General features: G+C 51.4%; 1 protein-coding gene across 2 annotated transcripts in view; it reads right to left on the bottom strand.

Annotated features, from left to right (window-relative positions):
- The window catches only part of dnai1.2 (dynein, axonemal, intermediate chain 1, paralog 2), a 441,248-nt gene that overhangs the window by 411,590 nt on the left and 13,078 nt on the right, over positions 1-16,580 (bottom strand). For both annotated transcript variants that reach the window (XM_072497265.1, XM_072497264.1), the window contains exons 2-3: positions 2,732-2,788; positions 2,376-2,471 (exon numbers count right to left, since the gene is read on the bottom strand). In XM_072497265.1, coding sequence (XP_072353366.1) covers positions 2,376-2,471; positions 2,732-2,788 — 153 coding nt within the window. The remainder of the gene's footprint in view (positions 1-2,375; positions 2,472-2,731; positions 2,789-16,580) is intronic.

Raw genomic sequence — 16,580 nt, 5'->3', positions numbered from 1 at the left:
ACGCGTGGTGGGGCGGGCTGGATGGCGAGCTTCCCATCATCATATCCGGGCAGCATGTTTAAAAGGCGCCCAGGCACCAACGTACTAACAAGGCAAATAGAGATTGCAAGGAGGATACAGGGACCTACAACACAAATATTGTGCAACTCGTCCCTGGGTGTCCTCCTCGACTAAGTGGAGGACTTCACTCTGGGTGACGTCACTAGATGAAAGTTCAATCCTTGGGCCAAATCTCTGAACGTAGTCTGATTCCTGGGTGAAATGCCTGAATGAAGATTTTATTCCTGGGCGAAGATGCTGTGCTGAGAACAACCACCTCCTGGATGCTGCTGCATGGAGAAAATCCACGTGATTGATACCCCACCCACCCGGTGCTCACGTTGTGTTTGAGGGTCCGGTGGCTGCGGACCTCCATCTTCCTGTCCGATCTCCACAAGCTGCTCAAGACCTTCTTAAGTACAGACTTTTACATGCCATGTTGGTTTAAGCATGTTCTGGGCCAACGTGATTTCCTGTTGGGTCATGGATGATCGGGCACAGGGGAAGCGATTCAAGTCCAGAGTTCATCTGCATCTCAATACCAGGATGCAAATCGATTTTACGCCGGTCTCTGGTGGTAAATGCAACCCGCCATGCCGGGCAGTTGGGGAAGATCCTGTCGACATTTTACACCAGCATGGAACAAATATTTATACCTCCCGCAACATTCGTCCTCCCCCATCCCATATTGAGTCCACCATAGGGGCCATGGTAAAATCCCACCCACTATATGATTTTTCTTCACACCCATTTTGTGTAATTTCAATCCTGCCATTCCAGGAATCAGTCTGGTGAACCTTCACTGCACTCTTCCAATGACAAGTATATCCTTAGATAAGACCAAAAACTGCACACAATACTCCAGGTGTGGTTCACCAAGGTCCTGTACAGCTGCAGTAAGACATCCTTGCTCCTGTACTCCAGACCACTTGCAATAAAGGCTAATGTATCATTTGCCTTCCTCACTCCTTACAGTACTAGCATGTCTGCTTTCAGTACTAGCATGTCTGCTTTCAGTGACTGTTGTGCTGGGACACTCAGCTCCCTTTGTCCGTCAACATTTCCCAATCTATCACCATTTAAATACTACTCCACCATTCTGTTTCACAGTCCAAAGTAGATAACGTCACATTTGTCCACGACGCTGCATCTGTCATGTATTAGACAGGATGGACAGTGGAGTGGACATGGATAGAGTGCTCTTCGTAGGGTCGGTGCAGACTCAATGCAGACCTTCTGTAGGAACTTTATAGCTTCTCCACTACCTGATGAAATCCCATGTTTCCACTACTGTAATCGTGTCTTTTACAGATATTGCTTATTCCATTTTTTTTTTTAATTTAGAGTACCCAATTCGTTTTTTCCAATTAAGGGGCAATTTAGCGTGTCCAATCCAGCGACTCTGCACATCTTTTTGGGTTGTGGAAGTGAGACCCATGCAGACACGGGGAGAATGTGCAAACTCCACATGAACAGGATCGATCCACGGGATCGAACCCGGGTCCTCAGCACCTTGAGGCAGCAATGCTAACCACTGCTCCACCGTGTTGCCCTGCTAATTCCATTTCTAAAACTTTCAAAGAAAGTATTTTCTAAAGTTCCTATAGCCTGGTATAGTTACCTCTCAATCTCGCTCGCTCAATGCTTGTAGATACTCCTGCAAGGAAATTTGCTGTCATGGTATGTCATGCTTGTCTGTCTTGCGCCTTCCTCACACATCCACTATAGTGTGTCTGCAACTACTCTGTGACATCCATTATCCAATTTGACCTAACTCGATCCCTCTCTCTGTTGCCTTCCAGCAAAGAACTCTAGTTTTTCAGCTCTGATTAAAGGGCTCCCAATCATATATGGAGAACAGTCACTTTGAAATGATATGAGAATGTTTCAAATACTGGCTTATGCTGAATTCGCCAATCCGATAACTGTGGTAATTGAAGTTTGGATAGTTCTCCACAAATTAATATTCATTATCACAAATTTTTAAATGAAGATTGTCCATTTTAGAGAGGTACAAATGTACAGCTAATGGCAGTGGAATTTTGCCCCAGAAGGGTTGATAACTTCAAAAAATAAAGAGATAATGGGTACAAGCATAAAGATTGGAGGGGCTAGAAATGCACCCAAACTGTGCATCTTTCAGCTTAAATAGTACACAATAAGAATTACAGTTCTTAGCAAGGATTTAAAACCTGTAGCATATAAATTATTAAAACATAAATGTAATATTTATATCATACATTTTAAAGAAGGTTTCTTGCACAATTTTAGATCAACATATGCTCCAACTTTCCATGAAATGTACAATTAAATCATAACCATAAGGTGTTACTTACTTGTTCAGTAAGGTCCAGCTGATCAGGAGGTTTGGTTAGTGACTTCCCCAAATTCCAGTCATCTCCGTCTCCCATGTCAGTTCCATCATCATCATCCTGTAACAAAATGGCTTTGTTTTAATTCTGCGATATACTCATGCAAACTTTTAGAAGCACAAAAAAGGGTACAAGATAATTACATTTTTAGGCCTTTACTTTTAACAACTCATCTCTGAATCAGTTTCCAAGCTAGCATTATTCTAGATGGATAATATTTTTCCAAATAATAATGCTTAAACTGTGAGAATATTAATTATTTACACTGGTGATATTAAATTGTTCATTTTCAAATTAATTTATCAGTCATTCTTTCTTACCTTCTTGGACTTCTTTGATATAGCTTTAGCAGATTGCACTGCAGGTGGGGCATTACCCTATTGGGAAAATATTATAAATTATTGATATTAATGTAATATAAAATCACATATATGTAATATTGCAATAATTAAGGAACTCAAATTCATGATTTTCCAAAGTAACTGGAAGTGGTAATAGACAGAACACATGTAGCCCTTCATTCTCCTCTTGGCAGGAGAACAACTAATGCACTGTAAATTTCACTATTTTCCTCCACATGAGGAGGCCAACTGCAATGTTTTCCCAAGAGAGATGATCTTCAATGCAGAAGTTTGGAAGGTTATTTTTTAGGGAATTCCTTGTATCTTTTGCACTGACCGCCCTAATGTTGTTTGCCACAAAACAATTATCCATAGAAGCTCTGCTTGGGGAATTATGTAGTCAACCATGTGGGAGACGCTGACTGCCCAATGTTGAAGGGTGGGACTCTCCATTTCAGAGACTAAGTATTAATCTTGGGATTGAATTGGTGGACTTCTACGACAACTAGATTGACCCAGGTCGCGAAGCAATTCATGATCCGTTAATGGGATAGCACTGGTGCCAGGTGGAACTTGTGCGAATCCAATGAAAAACGGTATCCAATTCGACAGGGTCGGGAATGCCACTTGAGAGGCTGTCAGGAGGTAGCCACATATTAGCACTCCACTCCCCACACACACTCATCCCAGCCAACAAGAAGGCAGCAATAGAACAATAGAACATTACAGCGCAGGACAGGCCCTTCGGCCCTCGATGTTGTGCCGACCTGTGAAACCAATCTAAAGCCCATCTACACTATTCCATTATCATCCATATGTTTATCCAATGACCATTTAAATGCCCTTACTGTTGGCGAGTCCACTACTGTTGCAGACAGGGCATTATATGCCCCTACTACTCTCTGAGTAAAGAACGTACCTCTGACATCTGTCCTATATCTATCTCCCCTCAATTTAAAGCTATGTCCCCTCGGGCAAGCCATCACCATCCGAGGAAAAAGGCTCTCACTGTCCACCCAATCTAATCCTCTGATCATCTTGTATGCCTCTATTAAGTCACCTCTTAACCTTCTTCTATCTAACGAAAACAGCCTCAAGTCCCTCAGCCTTTCCGCATAAGATCTTCCCTCCATACCAGGCAACATCCTGGGAAATCTCCTCTGCACCCTTTCCAATGCTTCCTATAATGTGGCAACCAGAACTGCACGCAATACTCCAAATGCAGCCGCACCAGAGTTTTGTACAACTGCAACATGACCTCATAGCTCCGAAACTCAATCCCTCTACCAATAAAAGCTAACACACCGTATGCCTTCTTAACAACCCTATCAACCTGGGTGGCAACTTTCAGGGATCTATGTACATGGACACCGAGATCTCTCTGCCCATCCACACTATCAAGAATCTTACCATTAGCCCAGTACTCTGTATTCCTGTTACTCCTTCCAAAATGAATCACCTCACACTTTTCTGCATTAAACTCCATTTGCCACTTCTCAGCCCAGCAGCTTATCTATGTCCCTCTGTAACCTGCAACATCCTTCCGCACTGTCCACAACTCCACCGGCTTTAGTGTCATCCGCAAATTTACTCACCCATCCTTCTACGCCCTCCTCCAGGTCATTTATAAAAATAACAAAAAGCAGTGGCCCCAAAACAGATCCTTGTGGTACACCACTAGTAATTGAACTCCAGGCTGAACATTTCCCATCAACTTCTTGTCTTCTTACAGATAGCCAATTTCTGATCTAAACCGCTAAATCACCCTCAATCCCATGCCTCCGTATTTTCTGTAGTAGCCTACCGTGGGGAACATTATCAAACGCTTTACTGAAATCCATATACACCACATCAACTGCTTTACCCTCGTCCACCTGTTTGGTCACCTTCTCAAAGAACTCAATAAGGTGTGTGAGGCACGACCTACCTTCACAAAACCGTGTTGTCTATCCCTTATCAATTATTCCTTTCTAGATTATTATAAATCCTATCTCTTATAATCCTTTCCAAGACTTTGCCCACAACAGAAGTAAGGCTCACTGGTCTATAGTTACCGGGGTTGTCTCTACTCCCCTTCTTGAACAAGGGGACAACATTTGCTATCCTCCAGTCTTCTGGCACTATTCCTGTAGACAATAACGACATAAAGATCAAAGCCAAAGGCTCTGCAATCTCCTCCCTAGCTTCCCAGAGAATCCTAGGATAAATCCCATCCGGCCCAGGGGGCTTATCTATTTTCACACTTTCCAGAATTGCTAACACCTCCTCCTTATGAACCTCAATCCTGTCTAGTCTAGTAGCCTGTATCTCAGTATTCTCCTCGACAACATTGTCTTTTTCCTGTGTGAATACTGAAGAAAAATATTCATTTGGCGTCTCTCCTATCTCTTCCGACTCCACGCACAACTTCCCACTATTGTCCTTGACTGGCCCTGCTCTTACCCTAGTCATTCTTTTATTCCTGACATACCTATAGAAAGCTTTAGGGTTTTCCTTGATCCTACCTGCCAAGGACTTCTCATATCCCCTCGTGGCTCTTCTTAGCTCTCTCTTTAGGTCCTTCCTGGCTAACTTGTAACTCTCAAGCACCCTAACTGAACCTTCACGTCTCATCTTCACATAAGCCTCCTTCTTCCTCTTGACAAGTGATTCAACTACTTTAGTAAACCATGGTTCCCTCGCTCGATCACTTCCTCCCTGCCTGACCGGTACATACTTATCAAGGACACGCAGTAGCTGTTCCTTGAACAAGCTCCACATTTCAATTGTGCCCATACCCTGCAGTTTCCTTCCCCATCCTATGCATCCTAAGTCTTGTCTATTTGCATCATAATTGCCTTTCCCCCAGCTATAACTCTTGCCCTGCAGTATATACCTATCCCTTTTCATCGCTAAAGTAAACATAACGGAATTGTGGTCACTATCACCAAAGTGCTCACCTACCTCCAAATCTAACACCTGTCCTGGTTCATTACCCAGTACCAAATCCAATGTGGCCTCGCCTCTTTTTGGCCTATCTACATACTGTGTCAGGAAACCCTCCTGCACACATTGGACAAAAACTGACCCATCTAAAGTACTCGAACTATCGCGTTTCCAGTCAATATTTGGAAAGTTAAAGTCCCCCATAACAACTACCCTGTTACTTTCGCTCCTATCCAGAATCATTTTTGCAATCCTTTCCTCTACATCTCAGGAACTTTTCGGAGGCTTATAGAAAACTCCCAACAAGGTGACCTCTCCTTTCCTGTTTCTAACCTCAGCCCATACTACCTCAGCAGACGAGTCCTCATCAATCGTCCTTTCTGCCACCATAATACAGCAAGAAGAGTGGACACAGAGTTTGAGAACCTGCTGCACGCCATGGAGGAAAGGCAGGGCACCCCGTTCCTGGGGTGTGAAGGAGGCTGTCACCCACCACCGTACACTGGGCCTGGGCGCAGGTGGCAGGGGTCGTGAGCGCCATGGGCCCCACTGCAGGACCAGCCAGCAATGCCGGAAGCTGTACAACCTCCTCGGGCAGCCAGGGTGAGTGGGCTGCACTGTGCCCCTGGCACCAACCCCTATCCCACACAACTGTAACTCCTTCCCTTGCTCAGAGGGCGACTGAACCTCACCCTGCACCACATGCCAGCACACATACCACCTGCTATGGACAGGTGCTCCAACCATAAAGGGCACCAGCTGCCCACCCCCTGTGCTGCACGCGCCTGATTGTCTGGTCTGCCACTGTGCACTTTCTGTCTCTCCGCAACACAACCCCCCCATAACCCCCCCCACCCCGCCAGCCCCCCCACCCCGCCACCCCCCCCCCCCACCCCGCCAGCCCCCCCACCCCGCCACCCCGCCCCCCCCCCCCCCCCCAGAGGAAGGCGCCGCATAACCACAGAGAGAAAGAGAAAACGGGAGTGAACCGCCGGACCTGTGCCCCCTCACCATCACAGGCATTGGGCCTGCTCAGAGAGAGAGCAGTTGCCAAGGTGGACATCGGCATCGAGCAACCATGTAGCAGCACAGTAGCATAGCGGTTAGCACGGTTGCTTCAGAGCGGCAAAGTCCCAGGTTCGATTCGTGGCTTGGGTCACTGTCTATGCAGTTAGGTGGATTGGCCATGTTAAATTTCCCCTGGTGGGTTACGGGGATAGCATGGGGGATTGGGCCTGGGTGGAGTGTTCTTTCAGAGGGTCGGTGCAAGCTCGATGGACCGAATGGTCTCCTTCTGCACTTTAGGGATTCTGTGATGATATGCCTTGTGTCTTGCAGGATCACCTGGCCCTTCTGGTGTCCCCTCACCCCTGATCTCAACCCCAAGCAGATTTCAGCGATGAGGCGTCAACGGACAGCGAAGAGAGCCCCCAAACGCCAGCCCTGGACACCCCAGAGCACCAGTCCACGGACGACACCGACTTTTCATTAGCTGTCTCCAACACCCTACACCGTGCCAGAGACACTCAGCTCAGTTGGGCACCTTAGTGAAGAGGCTCCTGGGGCACTATCAGGTGCGCACACCGCACACATGCGGCGGTATATTAGGTGGAGGTAGAAACCCCGAGGAGGCAGATGGTCAGATGGCATCCCGACCCCAGGGACTAGCTGCCATCAAATCGGGTCTTGGACTTCTGGAAAGGGCGGTTCAACCGATAATGGAGATGCAGACACAGCGCCAAGGACTGTCAGCAACCATACAGCACCTGCAGGTGCAGTTGGAGGAATCCAGCCGCCTGCAGGGGCAGGAGGCAGTGCCGACAATGCGTGTCACCCAGGCCAACACACAAGGTGGCATCCCCGGTGGAGGCCTTGGGAGTGAAGGTATCGGCCATGTCAGAACGTCCAAGGCCGGGGGCAATTTGTGCGGGCAGTGGCCGAAGTACAAGACAGGGCGACCCTGTCACAGGGAGCTATGAACCAGGGCCACCTGCACATTGTAGCGGCGCTCCAGTGCTTGGCCCAGTCACAACAGGTTATGGCTGAGGGCAAACATGGCATTCCGAGGAGCTGGCTGACCTGAGCCAGTCACAGAGGGAAGTCGCCCAGTCCCAGAAGGAAGTGACACAGTCACTGAGTGATGTGGCACAGTCCCGGAGGAAGGTGGCCCAGTCCCTATGCTCCATGGCCGCGAGAATTGAGAACCTGGTCAAGACCGGAGCCGGCCTCCAGGAATGGCTGCAACAGGTGGCGGGGGAGCCCCAGGATTTCGCTGCAGTCGCATCTCCGTCCGAAGGAGTAGCCCAGGGGCCATCAGGCACCCCAAGGGAGGATGGGGTGATGGTACCCATGCCAGTAACTCCCGCAAGGGAGGTGTTGTAACACCACAGCACCTCGGACTCCCGCCCCTTTTCCTGCCGCATCCGTTGGGCAACGGACAGAACAGGGTGGCACCACACCATCTGGGACACCTGAGGGACTGCCTGGCCTGTCCAGGCCCGGTCGCTCCAGAGGGCAGCCGCCAAAGGGCACCCATGTCACTGCGCAGGAATCGCAGCAGCCACCTACTGGGCGGATGGGCGGATATTGGAGGTGGGCTTGGGCCAGGGCCCACAGGTTGGGCACCGCACATCACCACGGAACCCAGTCCCTCCCCCTCAACCCAACCAACACTCCCTTCCGGGACCCCATCCCCACCTCCGCCACCCCAAGGGTTCGATGGGACCGTGTGGTGGATTGGTCAAATCACATGTAGAGCTCACCCAGGTGCACAATGTTATCGTGGGCAGGAGTCAGACGTTGTCGAACGATGTGGAGCACCAGAGCTTATCATGGAGCGGGTCGTCGCCATCCTCCATCCCATGGAGCAGACCCGTTGTTACTGCCAACCCAGAGCCTTTACCCCGTAGTGAGGTGGGTAGGAATCACAAAGGGAGTTGTGGGGGGGGGGGGGGAAAGAGAGTGGAGTGGTGCAGGGAGGGGGTGGTCAGCTGGAGGGGGGCGTCCCTGCCTGCCCATGTCCCCCACTCTCCTCTCCCATCCCTGGCTGTTCCCCCTGGCACTCTACTCTCCGCACCGCATCCCTGGCCCCATCGGTGCCCGGCACATGCTGCTTCCAGACACAATCATAGAGTCATCCATAGTCAGAACTTGCACAAATATCTTAATCAATAGTGGGCATCCCGAGAGAACCCACCACCAGATGTGGGAACTTTCTGCTGCTTCATATGCCTAGTACAGACCAAAACGTAACCTCGGTCTTGGAGGTACTACTTTGAAGACTAAAATTTCTGTCAGAACTCAAGAATTTGTTTGCCAATTTCTGAATGCCTTCCTTGCTGTGAGAAGCTAGGGTACAATACTGTGGATACAGAAACTCTCAGATTAGTGCCTCTGTATCTTCGGTGGAGGCACTTAGTCTGGAGAGTTTGATTCCTGCAGGCATGTGTCTGGTGGTTTCCTAAATCATTGCAGCAAAGAGGAGATTGAAATGTTGAGGTTATGACACATTACTGTGAAGGAAAACAATAAGAGCTGAAAACCTAGAAGGGAGTAGGAGGAGGGGAAGGGGAGGGTGTAAGCACTGGGATGTGCTGAGGGCCGTATCTTCTATGCTGCCGGTTAGTGTAACTGAGGGGTAGCACAAAGATGCGATGGGGAAGCCCCTCCAAACCTTCCCAGGTAAGGATTGCATGACAATTGCCCAGGAAGTGAAAACCTGTTTTGGGCAATTGCCCTGTATTGGGAACCAGATGAAAATGCAAACTTTGGAAGGTTCGGTGTGTCTTATATCAAGTCAGAAGAATTCAAAACACTTCTAACTTCTGGGTAACTATTGTACAGACGCACATCCATCCCCCTGGGACACCCCCCACACCGGGGCACACTCACCATGGACTCCCCCAACCATCGCCGTGCCCCGCCCCCACCCCAACTACCCGCAACTGGACTCCCCCACCTCAAGACAATACCCCGCCCATTGGGAATCCTCCCACCAGAGGACTCCCCCCACCCCCCAGGGTCCTCCCATTCCTTCCCACCACCGCACCCCTGGGACTCCCCCCTACATGGACCCCGCACCCCAACCTCAGAATCCCCATTGGTCCGCCCCACCCCCGGCCCGGGCTGCCAATTCCCAACTACACTCCTCAGACCCAATCTGACCCTCACCCTCCACCAGTGACTCCCCTCTGCCACCAAGCAGGACTCTCCTCAACCCGATTCTGACTCCAATGCTGATTGCCACTCTGGAAGTTGCTTGCTGAAAAAAAATTGTCCTGTTTCTGATCCATAAACCGCACTGTGGAGATGGCTCTCATAGATTAACTGAAGTGTCCTGGAATATATAGAGCTATAAAGTCATTTGAAGAATGGAAAGAGGCCATTCAGCCCATCAAGTCCATGACCGCTCTCCAGATCGATCTAATCAGTCCCACTCACTCACTCAATCCCTATTTCCATGCAAGTTTAAGGTCAGTGGGAATATATTTGTACTGAACCCTCTTTTCCTGACTGATGCACAATCAATTACTCTCGAGACAAGGTGAGTCATAACTAATAGGCTTTAATCAGCTAGAACTGTACCCAGCAGCTTCGATACAGAAAGTGAAGGCTGCTGGGATGGCATTGGTTCTCCCCGCCTCTCAGGGTGGAGCTATGACTCCTAGATCTAGCCAATGGTCATCCACCTCTCAGGTACTGCAATACCTGGTATTACCACATTCACCCCCTGTTAAAAAGAACCCAGCGGGATGATGGGCAGCGTTACAGTCGCCTTTTGCATGGTAGGACCAGGTATGGAGGTACCGTGATGTCGAGGGTAACAGAAAAAGTGTTTATGGTGCAGCAAACAGACGATCGGGTGGCCTGGTTGGCCTTCTGGAGTGTCTGGGCTTCGGCGATGATCCTGGTGGGGGCCCCGGCGGTTGCGGCTCCGGGAACGTGGTGTCTTCCTCCCAGGCAGCTTAGTCACCCCTAGGCGAAAAATGGGCAGGGGGGAGGGGCGCCTGTAGGGGGCGTCGGTGCCTGTTCGGCGCTGGGTAGGGGCGGCGGCAGTACTGACCCTCCGGTCAGGTGCTGCGGGTGGGTGGGGGCAATGGTGCGGGTGCGCGTGGGGCTCCGGCGGGCGCCAGGTCCCGAAGGGAGACCGTGTCTTGGCGGCCATCGGGGAACGCTACGTAGGCGTACTGGGGGTTGGCATGCAGCAGGTGGACCCTCTCGACCAACAGGTCTGACTTGTGCGCCCTCACATGTTTCCGCAGCAGGGCGGGTCCGGGTGTCGCTAGCCAGGTTGGGAGTGAGGCCCCGGAGGAGGACTTCCTGGGGAAAACAGGAGACGTCCATGAGTCGTCTGGTTTGTGGTAGTACAGAGCAGTGACCGGATGGAGTGAAGGGCCACTGGGCCTTCTTGCCATCGGGAGACTGGGAGATTCCTGGACCGAAGGGCCAGCAGGACGGTCTTCCAGTCCGTTCCGTTCTCCCTTTCTACCTGCCCGTTTCCCCGGGGCTTGCAACTGGTCGTCCTGCTGGAGGCAATGCCTTTGCTGAGCAGGAATTGACGCAGTTCGTCGCTCATAAAGGAGGACCCCCTATCACTATGTATGTAGGCGGGGAAACCGAACAGTGTAAAAATACCCTGGAGGGCCTTGATGACGGTGGTCGTGGTCATGCCGGGCAGGGGATGGCGAATGGGGACCGGGAGTATTCGCCAATCACGTTCAGGAAGTACGTGTTGCGGTCGGTGGAGGGGAGGGGGCCTTTGAAATCCATGCTGAGGCGTTCAAAGGGACGGGAAGCCTTTATCAGATGTGCTCTCTCTGGCCGGTAGAAGTGCAGTTTGAAATCCGCGCAGATTCGGCAGTCCCTGGTGACTGTCCTGACCTCCTCGATGGAGTAGGGCAGGTTGCGGGTCTTAATGAAATGAAAGAAACGAGTGACCCCCGAGTGGCGGAGGTCCTCGTGGAGGGCTCGGAGGCGGTCCACTTGCGCGGTGGCACAAGTGCCGCGGGACAGGGCATCAGGAGGCTCATTCAGCTTCCCGGGACGGTACAAGATCTCGTAATTGTAGGTGGAGAGTTCGATCCTCCACCGCAAGATCTTGTCGTTCTTAATCTTGCCCCGCTGCGCATTATCGAACATGAATGCCACCGACCGTTGGTCCGTGAGGAGAGTGAATCTCCTGCCAGCCAGGTAACGCCTCCAGTGTCGCACAGCTTCTACTATGGCCTGGGCCTCTTTTTCGACCGAGGAGTGGCGAATTTCGGAAGCATGGAGAGTGCAGCAGAAGAAAGCCACGGGTCTGCCCGCTTGGTTGAGGGTGGCCGCCAGAGCTACGTCGGACGCGTCGCTCTCGACATGGAATGGGAGGGACTCGTCGATGGCGGGCATCGTAGCTTTTGCGATGTCCGCTTTGATGCGGCAGAAGGCCTGGCGGGCCTCCGTCGACAGGGGGAAGGTTGTGGACTGGATCAGGGGTCGAGCCTTGTCGGCGTAATTAGGGACCCATTGTGCATAATAGCTAAAGAAGCCAAGGTAGCGCTTTAGGGCCTTGGAGCAGTGAGGGAGGGGGAACTCCATGAGGGGCGCATGCGTTCAGGGTCGGAGCCTATGACTCCACTTCGCACTACGTAGCCTAGGATGGCTAGACGGTAGGTGCTAAACACGCATTTATCCTTATTGTAGGTCAGATTAAGGATATTCGCGGTCTGGAGAAATTTTCAGAGTTTGGTGTCGTGGTCCTGCTGGTCATGGCCGCAGATGGTGACGTTATCAAGATACGGGAATGTTGCGCGTAAGCCGTACCAGTCAACCATTCGGTCCATCTCACGTTGGAAGACCGAGACCCCGTTCGTGACACCGAAGGGAACCCTTAAAAAGTGATCGAGCCGCCCATCCGCTTCGAAGGCAGTGTACTGGCGGTCACCATTACGGAGGGGTAGCTGGTGGTAGGCAGACTTGAGATCCACCGTGGAGAAAACCTTGTATTGCACAATCCTGTTTCCCAGGTCGGCTATACGGGGGAGAGGGTACGAGTCCAGTTGCGTAAACCTATTGATGGTCTGGCTATAGTCGATGACCATCCTATGTTTCTCCCCGGTCTTTACCACCACTACATGAGCCCTCCAGGGGTTGTTGCTTGCTTCGATGACCCCTTCCTTCAGCAGCCTTTGGACCTCGGACCTGATGACGGTCCGGTCCTGGGCACTGTACCGTCTGCTCCTGGTGGCGACGGGTTTGCAATCCGGGGTGAGGTTTGCAAACAGGGAAGGCGGGTCGACCCTAAGGGTCGCGAGGCCGCAGACAGTAAGGGGGGTTATAGGGCCGCCAAATTTAAAGGTCAGGCTTTGCAGGTGGCACTGGAAATCCAGCCCAAGGGTGGCTGCGCAGAGGTGCGGCAGAACTTTCAGGCAGAAATTGGGGAATTCCCTGCCTTGGACAGTGAGGTTCGCTGGGCAGAACCCCTTTATCTCCACTGCGTGCGACCCGGAGGCCAGGGAGATCCGTTGGTTTACGGGATGGGTGACAAGAGAACAGCGCCTTACCGTGTCGGGGTGGACAAAGCTGTCCGTGTTCCCGGAGTCGATCAGGCACGACGTCACGTGGCCGTTGATGGCGATCGTTGTAGTGGCTTTCGCTAGCGTCCGGGGCCGACTCTGGTCCAGGGTAACGGAGGCCAGCTGCAGCAAGGGGGAGTTCTGGTCGGGCAGCGTGTAGTCGGCTGTGCTGGGGGCTTGAGGCCCCATCCAAGATGGCGTCAGCCACGAGTCACACATGGAGTCCGGGGATGCCAAAGATGGCGGCGGCGAGGGACAAAATGGCGGCGCCCACCCATCCAGCGTGGTGGCCGGGGGGCAAAATGGCCACGGCCGTGGGTCGCACGGTGCCTGGGGATAGAAGGGCGGCGGTGGGCCTTGGACGGCCGGGACCTGAAAGGCTGCCGATAGTCGCTGGAGACCGCGGCCACGGCGCGGGACTGGCAGACCGTGACATAGTGGCCTTTCTTGCCGCACCCTTTGCAGGTGGCGGTGCGGGCCGGGCAGCGCGCGCGGGGATGATTCGCCTGGCCGCAGAAGAAGCAGCATTGGCCGGTGGTGATAGCGGGCCGTCTGGCCACGCAGGCCTGCGTGGTTAGCGGGAAAGTCTGGGGGGCTGCCACGACGGGGTGCCGCGCAGCCCAGGGGGGGCCATGCGTCCGGGAGCAAAAGCCAGTGCATTTTTGTACGCAACGTCCATGGACCCTGCCAGGGCCCGTGCCTCAGTGAGGCCCAGTGTGTCCATTTCAAGGTGCCTTCGGCGGCTGTCGGGGGAGGTCAGACCTGCCACGAAAGCATCCCGAATTAAAGGTTCCGTGTGCTCGTTCCCCGTAACTGCTGGGCAGCCACAGTTTTGGCCCAGCACTAGTAGTGCCCGATAGAAGTCTTCCAGTGTTTCTTCTGGGCTCTGCCTTCTAGTTGCCAGCAGGAGACGGGCATAGACCTGGTTCAGAGGACGGATGTAATGTCCTTCTAGCAGCTCTATAGCTACAGCATAGTTCGTCGCCTCTTCGATCAGAGGGTAGATCGCAGGGCTGACCCGCGAGCGTAGAAGGTGCATTTTCTGCCTTTCCGTGGGGGTGTCAGTGGCCGTGTCGAGGTAGCCTTTAAAACACGCCAGCCAATGCTTGAAAATAGCAGCGGAGTTGTCTGCGTGGGGGCTGAGCTGAAGGCACTCCGGCTTGATGCGGAGATCCATCCTTCCAGAAGTTCTAGCTGATTAAATTGATGCACAATCAATTACTCTCGAGACAAGGTGAGTCATAACTAATCGGCTAGAACTGTACCCAGCAGCTTCGATACAGAAAGTGAAGGCTGCTGGGACGGCATTGGTTCTTATACCCCGCCTCTCAGGGCGGAGCTATGTACATTAGCCAATGGTAGACTCCTTGGTCTAGCCAATGGTCATCCACCTCTCAGGTACTGCAATACCTGGTATTACCACACTGACACTGATTTATCTTCAAATAATTGCTTTAATCCACTTTAGCTACATTAGCTCAGTATAATAAAAATCAGCTTTTCCCCAAATAAGAACTTTTATTTAGCAAGATAGGGAATTCTTAAGTTCCTCCAAGAGAATGACCTTCCTTAGAACCTCATACGTATTTGCAACTCCCAATGCTCATGCCCACCTATCAAAATTGTTCTGCTTAACCCTTTTAAATTCTGCATAAGCCGGTCCTGGCTGTCTCCTTAAATTCCAAAACTTTTTGCCTATATGCCTCGGGAACAATTATATGCATCCAGAATAGGCATTTTTACCTCGTCAGAATTCTTAGACACTCGCTCTGACAGGGAAGTATAAACTTCCTATGCCCGCTTTGCCAGTTTACTCTGCATTGGTAATGTCCACTTTGCTCTTGGCCACTCTATTTGGGTTGCTATTTTCTTGAAAACCCCAAGTAGGTTTCTACTTCCTTCTCTTCAAATTTTGGGAGGGCCTGCATAACATATCGCCACTGGGCTTCATTCCTGGATTAAAAACCCCTCTAATTTCTGGCAGCTCCCTGCTTATTTTCAGTCCCTGAAGCTGGAAGGCTCTCTCTTTTGCTTTTTCCTCTGTCTCTTTTTCCTTTTCCTGTCTCCCTTTTTCTTTTTCCAATCTCTCTCCCTCTCTCTAATTGCAACCTCCTCATTTCGACCTCTGAGGTCCCCACCTGCTTCAAGAAGACCACCATTACACTGGTGCCAAAGAAGAACCAGGCAACGTGCCTCAATGGCTACCGTCTGGTGGCCCTGACTTCAGTCGTAATGAAGTGCTTCGAGAGGTTGATCATAAAGCGCATCACCTCCATGCTCCCAGAACACCTTGATCCACTGCAATTCGCATACCGTCGCAACCGATCCACAGCAGACGCCATTTCCCTACATTCCTCCATGGAGCATCTCGACAACAAGGACTCCTACATCAGACTCCTATTTCTTGACTACAGCTCCGCCTTCAACACCATAATCCCAGCCAAGCTCATATCAAAGCTCCAAAACCTAGGACTTGGCTCCCCACTCTGCAACTGGACCCTTGATTTTCTGACCAACAGACCACAATCAGTAAGAATGAACAACAACACCTCAACACCAGGGCCCCGCAAGGCTGCGTACTTAGCCCCCTACTCTACTCCCTATACACACATGACTGAGTGGCAAAATTTTGTTCCAACTCCATCTGCAAGTTTGCTGACGATACGACCATAGTGGGCCGGATCTCAAATAACGACGAGTCAAAATACAGGAGGGAGATAGAGAACCTAGTGGAGTGGTGCAGCGACAACAATCTCTCCCTCAATGCCAGCAAAACTAAAGAGCAGGTCATTGACTTCAGGAAGCAAAGTACTGTACACACCCCTGTCAGCATCAACAGGGCTGAGGTGGAGATAGTTAGCAGTTTCAAATTCCTAGGGGTGCACATCTCCAAAAATCTGTCCTGGTCCACCCACGTCGACGCAACCACCAAGAAAGCACAACAGCGCCTATACTTCCTCAGGAAACTGAGGAAATTCGGCATGTCCACATTAACCCTTACCAACTTTTACAGGTGCACCATAGAAAGCATCCTATCTGGCTGCATCACAGCCTGGTATGGCAACTGCTCGGCCCAGGACCGCAAGAAACTTAAGACAGTCGTGAATACCGCCCAGTCCATCACACGAACCTGCCTCCCATCCATTGATTACATTTACACCTCCCGCTGCCTGGGGAAAGCGGGCAGCATAATCAAAGACCCATCCCACCCGGCTTTGTCACTCTTCCAACTTCTTCCATCGGGCAGGAGATATAGAAGTCTGAGAACACGCACAAACAGACTCAAAAACAGCTTCTTCCCCGCTGTTACCAGACTCCTAAATGACCCTCTTATGGACTGGCCTCATTAA

The sequence above is a fragment of the Scyliorhinus torazame genome, chromosome 3 (assembly GCF_047496885.1).
Source record: "Scyliorhinus torazame isolate Kashiwa2021f chromosome 3, sScyTor2.1, whole genome shotgun sequence".
Lineage (NCBI taxonomy): Eukaryota > Metazoa > Chordata > Chondrichthyes > Carcharhiniformes > Scyliorhinidae > Scyliorhinus > Scyliorhinus torazame.
The sequence above is the reverse complement of the archived record's forward strand: the minus strand, read 5'-3'. Positions and strand labels throughout refer to the sequence as shown.